At 31.9% G+C, this 7584-nt stretch overlaps 1 protein-coding gene and 1 non-coding gene across 7 annotated transcripts; both read left to right on the top strand.

Moving 5' to 3' along the window:
• The first annotated feature begins 623 nt into the window (after positions 1-623).
• Positions 624-705, top strand: TRNAS-AGA (transfer RNA serine (anticodon AGA)). The gene has a single exon. It is a non-coding gene; the product is annotated as a tRNA-Ser (tRNA).
• A 105-nt stretch (positions 706-810) lies between these two features.
• On the top strand, positions 811-6112 carry LOC111024684 (uncharacterized). 6 transcript variants are annotated; one of them, XM_088122025.1, is made up of 7 exons: positions 811-964; positions 2217-2395; positions 3090-3162; positions 3361-3467; positions 3610-3685; positions 3763-3820; positions 5888-6112. In XM_088122025.1, the coding sequence occupies exons 2-6, from the start codon at positions 2273-2275 to the stop codon at positions 3777-3779; spliced, it is 396 nt and encodes a 131-aa protein (XP_087978151.1). In that variant the 5' UTR covers positions 811-964; positions 2217-2272; the 3' UTR covers positions 3780-3820; positions 5888-6112. The 6 variants fall into 6 exon arrangements, 4 of the variants coding, with proteins under 4 accessions (XP_087978151.1, XP_087978152.1, XP_087978150.1 ...); XR_015789914.1 differs by lacking the exons at positions 811-964; positions 5888-6112 and adding exons at positions 1630-2141; positions 5074-5456 and having other exon boundaries at positions 3342-3467; XR_015789913.1 differs by lacking the exon at positions 811-964 and adding an exon at positions 1647-2141 and having other exon boundaries at positions 3342-3467.
• Positions 6113-7584: the final 1472 nt, after the last annotated feature.

The following is a 7584-nucleotide window of genomic DNA, read 5'->3' as shown; positions in this document are numbered from 1 at the left end:
ATTTTAAAAGTATAGAAACTAAAATAAACCAAGACTAAAAATACATAAACCAAAATAATATTTTAACCTCAAAAAATCAAAATCTTACACTAGTGAGATCTTAAGAGACAACTTTTATTTTTTGGCTATAACTATTTCAACTTTCTTTCTTGAGGTTGTTTTTTTTTTTTTGAAAATGGTTTTCTAGAATTGTAAATATATAAATCAATATCATATCATATAAACCAAGTTTTATAAAACTTATCTTCTATCATATTTTTTTAATAAAACATATCTTCTATCATATTCCTACTCATGTTGTACTAAATAAAAATCAATATCATAATCAATTATCCATAATCTATGTTTTCTCTAGTCTCTTTTTAAAACTACAAAGACTAAAACGAATCTTTTGAGAGTATATAGACTAAAATAAATCAAAATTAAGAGTATAGGGATCAAAATAAATAAAATAAAATCTAATATCTATAACAGTATTAAACATTTTCTTTTATTACAAAGGACGAAACGAGAAACAAAAAAAAAATGTTAAATGGATTCCAACAGAGGAAGGTTTTAGTGTCGAGTGTTTGAGAAATAATTAATAGTATTTTTAATAATATATCAAATCAACATCCGTCATTGTGGGCTTGCCGGAGTCGTTATCGGGTATGACTAGAAATCATGTGGGCTCTGCCCGCGCAGGTTCGAATCCTGCCGCTCACGTTTTTCAAATGTTACCATTTTTTCCCTTCGTTTTTTGCAACTGCCCGGAGATTTTCATTATTCATCACAATTTCTTACATCCAGAAACCAAATCTCATTTTTACATGTATTGGATTTTGGATTCGACATACGATTGAATGAAATTTATCGGATTCCGAAGATAATTCCCATTTCTTCAGTTTTGTCTCAGCTGGGTTTTCGCCTACACAAAGAGGGAATTTGAATTGATTGCCCGCAAGAAAATGGCGTCCATTTTCAGGTAAAACCCACGCCTGATTAATCAATCAATGGCTGAAATTTGATTAGGCTTTTTCAAAATTTTCTTGTTCTTGCTTTGTGAAGTTTTAAGATATTATTTCGCATCGATTGCACAGGAGTGGTTGTCCAGTGGCTTCACGTCTCTCTCAGCCATGATTGATGACTTTTTTTTTTTTGGTATAATCTTTCCCATTGTAATCATGAAGAAACGACCAAAAACGGGATTGCTTTCGACCTCAAGTTGTGCCACTCCTCTGGCTCCGCCCTAAAGATCAATTTCTTTGCCTTATCCAAACTCGTACTGTTTTATATTTAATTTCTTATGGGGTTTTTATTATATGTTCAATAATGGACTGGTTTGAACGAATCTTCCGTTCCTTTTCTTCATGTCCCTGCTGTTGAGCCCACCCTTTTCTTTTTCTGGGTGGAATCTGTCAGATCAGAACCCATGAAATCATTTGCTTCACCGTGTTAGATCAGATAGTTTATGGCATCGGAATCAACTTGGATATTGGAAATTTGGGAGTTAAAAAGAGTCAATTTCTTCTGTTTTGGACAGGGAAATGGCATATCCAAGAGATCAACCTTATCTTGTCAACTGCTATGTACATGTGCGATCGAAACCCATTTGAGTTTTCTTTTGTTTTCTTTTTTTTTTTTTTTCCCTTCCTTGTCTCTCATAAGTCATATTCAACTTGGATTTGAAGACAGGCACTGAGAGGGATTACCATTGGTTGTGAGGAGAAGAAGAGAACCTGGGTCAGATAATATAATGAACATGGAGTGCTTGTGAATTTGCATTATCCATTAAAGTACACGTGGCACAACAATATATGTCCAATTAGGATCACATGTGGACCACACTTGGCACTTATCCTCCTATGTTCTCATAGGAAAGCATGAGGATGATATTATTATTTTGAATGCAAAGACTAGAAAAAAGTGAATGAGGAAATTTCCAAAAGAAAATTCCCAAACTATATCTTTGTTATACTAATAAGGAGGGGGGGAAGGAGGCGGCTTCTATATTCTTCTTTCTTTCTTTCTTTTTTCTATTCTATTCTTATTTTTCCCACCCAGTGATGATGGCACATGGGTGACACTGCAGCAGCCGTTGCTTTCTTCTTATAAATAGTGAGTTGAGTGGTCAATTTGGATATATCTCACAGTCTTAGCAGGTTGGCTCCTTTAATAGATCTTTATATGCATAGTCTCTTGCTTTCATTTCTCACTCTGTTGTTCTCATTCAATAGGGTGTGGTGGAATCTGCGAGTGATTTTGTTTAGCAAGAAGGAAAGATTGAGGGAAAATGGAGGGAAAGTCTAAAGGGTATCAAACCTCCTCTTTCGTTGCGGATCTTTTCGATGTCAAAGAGCCACCATTGTCATCAGCATCAGGAGTTTTTGCAGCAATCTTTCCATCTCCACAGAAGGTAATGCTGCTATTTCTAAACTGCTCTCCTCCATGTAGAACTTTCTTTCTCCGTTTCAAATAGGTTTATATTTTCTCATTACATGGTGAGGATTTGGAAATCTTTTTGCAGAATGTTAAGAGAATGCTTATTGAAACTTCTTTAGTTAACTGCAAAATCAGCATTTTTTGAAGTTCATTGAATAAGTGCCCTCTATTTTTTGCATATTAGTAAGCATATGTTCTTCTCCTGAACTTTGTGGCTGATTTGGCATATGGTTACTTGAGCCCAACTTCCAATGAGTACTACGAGTTTGTTACCGGAACCACGTGGCAAACTTTTACATGTATTCCATTGTAGTTCTTATACTTTTAAGTGGTCAGTTTTAGTCCTTCAACTTTTATAAATATTCATTTCGGTGTATTTTGTCAATTGCTTTTATTACATAATTTCTAGATTTGGTACCAAACTTGGTCACAAATTTGTACTAATGATAAGGACTAAAACAAACTTTTATATAAAGTTAAAAACAAAAAATAGAACATCTCAAACTACAGGATCAAGATGACGACTAGAATAAGATTTAAGCACATCTTATAGTCTTCCTTTATCTTATCTTTGAAAATGGGTAATTATACGGATCGGATGGTTCAGGTGTGACAAAGTCATTGTGAAATCATCCTTTTCATAACATTATTATTTTCCTAATTTTCAGGGTTCTAGCTCTGGGAGTTGGCCAAAACAGACCAATGAAAATCAACCACAGCACACCAAACTAGGAAATTCAGGTGTGTGAATTTAAGTATCAATCCCGTTAAAACTGATTGACAGAAGGGTACGATATGCAAATTCACAAACCACATGAATGGAACGTTTGAAACTGTTTTGAAAATGTATGAGTATAATCTACAAAATTGGTAAACTGCAAGGGTACAATTTAAATCAAGTTATAGCTAACAAAAACCAGATGTGATGATACTTTCAAGGAGGGAGCTTGGAGCCATGTCATCTGAGTTCATCTCTATACTATGGAGGGCAAGATGGGTACTCCCATGCCCCACCAGCTGGACCATCCCATGCTCCACCCCCCACTGTGAGTCTAGTTTGTTGATCATTGTCAAAAATGCCCTGCTCTGCTCTGCTATGATGTGACTTCTATCAGACAGACTGATCAGAAAGTGAAAGTAAAAGCTGATTGTTGTTCTTCTGTTTTTGTCAATTCATTGATGACCCAGTTGAAGAAAAGTGGGGGAGAAGATGACCCAACTGGAAACAACTCTCAAACTGCTTCCAGGGGAAATTGGTGGCAAGGTAACTATTGTAATAGGTGAAGTCCTAGAAATCTGCTTACTGATTCTTTTTAGTCTCTGACATCAAATATTTTGTAGGTTCCCTTTATTATTAGGACCTCCACTTTACCTCATGAATTCCCACCTATTTTCTAAGGTATGTCGTCAGTCATTTACTTCTGCTGTCATGTTGTCTGTGTAAATGCATACTTTGAATCCTCTCTGTTAGTTCTGATAGGTCGGAGTGAATTTGAGATGTCTCTTCGATGATACAGCGTTTACTTACCCCTCATATATTCTGTCAATGAATGAAACAATTATTGAAAACTTAGGACTTGTTTGGCAACATTCTTGTTTCCTTTTTTTCAGTCAAGAAAAACATAATTGTGTTTGATAGTTATTTCTTGTTTTTTATTGAAAAAATAAATGGAACATGGTTTCCCTGTTTCTGTTTCTTGTTCTCTAAAATTTTAAATAAAAAAAAATCTATATGAAATTTAATTTTTCTAATTAAATATTCAAAATTTTTATGTCATATATATACTTTGATATTTATTATGCATTTTATGAGTCAAAAATGATAAAATGATGCTTGTATCTCTATTTTGGAAAAAACTTAAAACAGGAGGAAGAAACTTGATTTTGTTGTTTTCAAAATTTCAACGCTATCTTGAAAACACTTCTTAAAAATGTGAAATAAGAAACATGAATATTACCAAATACTTATATTTTAAAAAAATTAAAAACAAGAAACAAGAAACGAGAACATTATCAAATGAGTATATAGAATTTACCATTAACGAAGACAGGAGAATAAGGTCGAACAAGAACAAGACTTCTCTTTCTAAGTCAAAAAGTTGAGTCACAATCAGTTTCATGTTATTTAGTAATGATTCCTTGAGTTGAGACATCAAAGGTTGAGAGTTCAATTGGAACCACCACACTTCCATCATCCATGTCTTTTCACCCACTTGATATTATGAAGCTTAGAAGCTGCTTTCATGTAGGCCCACTAGTATATCAATAGGAAAATTTCAAACATTTAGTCACATTATCATTTAATCGATTGTATTTATTAAACCCGTATTACGTTGATATGTCACTGCCGTGGCAAGAGTCAGGAAGTTTTAGGAGTTAATTTGGTAGCATTCTCATTTCTGATTCTTGTTTCTCATTTCTATTTTTTTGAGATATACGTGCGTTTAGTTATATTTCTTATTTTTCATTAATACATGAAAGGTCACAAATGACTAACTATACCTCAAAGAACTTTACATCGAACCTTATAAAAATATCCTTCCTGATATATGTTAAGGGAATCATGGCCAATCTCTTGCTTTTCTCTCAAAGATACTGTCATTTCTTTCCAACCATATATTCTCTCAGTTTTTTTTTTTTTTTTTTGATAAGAAACTTAGAGAAGTGTATTAATCACAAAGGGGAGAACAACCTAAGGGCAAGGGGTAGAGGGAACCCCTCCCCAACACAAAACTACTACATGAACGCCTTTCAATTGTGAAGGATCGAAAGAAGGGAGTAGTTGCAAAAGAATTTACTAAAATTATGACACCACCTAGAAGCAGTGAGCTGAATATTACTCCACAAAACATGAGAATCTAAAGAAGAATCATCAAAAAGTCTTTTGTTTCGTTCAGTAAAAGGTTCCACGTGACATTATTAAACATATATCACATCATTCTCTGGTGTTGATTTAATAGCATTGACCTAAAGAATCTTTGATTTCTTCTTGAAAGGATGATTACAAAGCATTTGAACAATATTTTCTGTTTTAATTTTTCTATTTCCTATTTTTCAATTCTTAAGAACATTATTAAACATAATATCACATCATTTATTGTGGTAAACCAATCTAAATAGTAACAGACTTAGAGAGAATGAGTTCAATCTATGGTGGTCATCTATCTAGGATTTAATATCCCTTGAGTTACTTCGACAACCAAATATAGTCGCGTTAGGCGGTTGTCCTGTGATAGTAGTCGAGGTATGTACAAATACTCCTAAACACTCATAGATATAAAAATAAATAAAAAATCGTAAATATTTTATTTTAAAGAAATATAGTTAACTTTTGATTTGGTCGGTTTGATTGGTTTAAATTTATTCCCTAATCAAATACATTTCTATTGAGCGTGAGACGTTTTTTGTGCAAGAGGTAGAAGGTTCTCACCTCAAGAAGTGCCTTTTTTTTTTTTTTTGAGTGTAGGAATTCATAAAGCAGCACAGAGCAGAGGCAGCTTTGAAGTTGGATTATTACATTACAACATTGTGTATACCATTTTAGATTTGTTGTTTGGTTTTCCTTTTACTATGAAGATGGTGTGGATTTTTCTGTATTTTCACTAATTCCTCTTATCTTAAAAGCTTTGCTGTCTCTGGTGGAAACAATTCCCTAATCATAATATTTAGAGATGAATTATTTTGGAACTTATTTTCATAAATGTCCAATGTTTATAAATTTTACCATCTTAGATTTTTGGATTTAAATTTTTTTCCAAATGTCAAATTTGCCCTTATTTATGGCATTTATATTTATTATAATTAGTCTTTTATTTAAATATAAAAGATTAATATTCCAAATTTAATTGTGTAAACATTAAATTATTGTGGGACCTAAATCAATGATTTTCATAATCTCTTAATTTACTCGTTAATATATTCTACTAAATAGTGAAATTTATTACAAAATATTTTTTCATTTCATTATAATTTTTGGCCAAATTTCAATACTATAGTCATTATAACATAGACTTATATGGAATATATATATATATATATATATATTATGGAGATATAAATTATACCCTGCTACTTTTTCATTTATATGGAAATATAAATTATATCCGGCTATAAACTTAAGTAACATACACTTAACAAGGCTACTTTTTCATTTATATGGAAATATAAATTATATCCGGCTATAAACTTAAGTAATATACACTTAACAATGGTGATATAAACTATGGAGATATAACCTATATCTGACTATAAAGTATATACGATTATATCCCTTTACAATTAACGAACAAAGCAAATAACATACAAACCTTCCGGCCGGCGACTAGACAATGGTCGGGATAAACGGAGGGCTTGAACGGTCGACGGGCGGCCAACGACAAAAAAGAAACCTCGGGATAAACAGACGAAAACAATGGACGGTTGGCCGAAGACGAAGGAGAAGCTAGACTGATTGTTCTAGCGACGAAGAAGAACGGAGACGGCGGCTGGAGACGAAGGAATGGACGGAAACAGAACAACAGAGGAAGAAGAAAAGTTGGAGGAATGAGGTTTTCGAATTTTTTCAATAATGGAGGATTTTGGGGATTTGATATTTTTTTACTTTTTGGAGAGTCTAATTAGGCAAAATTTAGGGGATTTAAAATGTAATCTCCAAAGTAACCAATTCTGGATTTTAAAAATTAATTAATATTGAGGTATAGATAAAAAGGATATATTAGTAAATTTGATGATGAATACCATCTTAAATAGGGTTGTTTCATGACAAAAGTGTAAGTTAAAAAAAAATATTATAATCTATAACTAAAGATAAAATCATAAATTTTAGAAATAATTGGAAAAAAAATTTATATTTAGACTGTTAACATTCATTTAATTATTATTGGTTTCTTTTTTTTTTGATTGATTTAAATTATTGGTTTCACAGTGTATTTGAACTTTGATTTCAAATTTGTTTAATTATTAATAAAAATGAAAATATAATGAAAAAGTATAAATGGTTCAAGTCAATATTTTGAATGAACATTGAGATGTTTAGTTTGTGATAACAATTTTCTCATGCATCCAATTATTACTTTCAATATAGTTTTTATATTTTTACTTTTGTAAACATTGTTTAACTATTAAAATATTATAATGTTTCAAAATCTATTATTAATTATAATT

The sequence above is a fragment of the Momordica charantia genome (assembly GCF_013281855.1).
Source record: "Momordica charantia cultivar OHB3-1 chromosome 3 unlocalized genomic scaffold, Mcharantia_2.0 BLBB01000003.1, whole genome shotgun sequence".
Taxonomy (NCBI): domain Eukaryota; kingdom Viridiplantae; phylum Streptophyta; class Magnoliopsida; order Cucurbitales; family Cucurbitaceae; genus Momordica; species Momordica charantia.
This window is presented reverse-complemented; position numbering and strand designations above follow the sequence as displayed.

Bases quoted from the DNA above. Each gene is read 5' to 3' on its own strand.
- LOC111024684 (XM_088122025.1), top strand. From the start codon at position 2,273: ATGGAGGGAAAGTCTAAAGGGTATCAAACCTCCTCTTTCGTTGCGGAT. The intron at 2,396-3,089 runs GTAATGCTGCTA...CCTAATTTTCAG, and splicing joins TCTTTCCATCTCCACAGAAG to GGTTCTAGCTCTGGGAGTTG. The intron at 3,468-3,609 runs GTGAGTCTAGTT...TTGATGACCCAG, and splicing joins CCCATGCTCCACCCCCCACT to TTGAAGAAAAGTGGGGGAGA.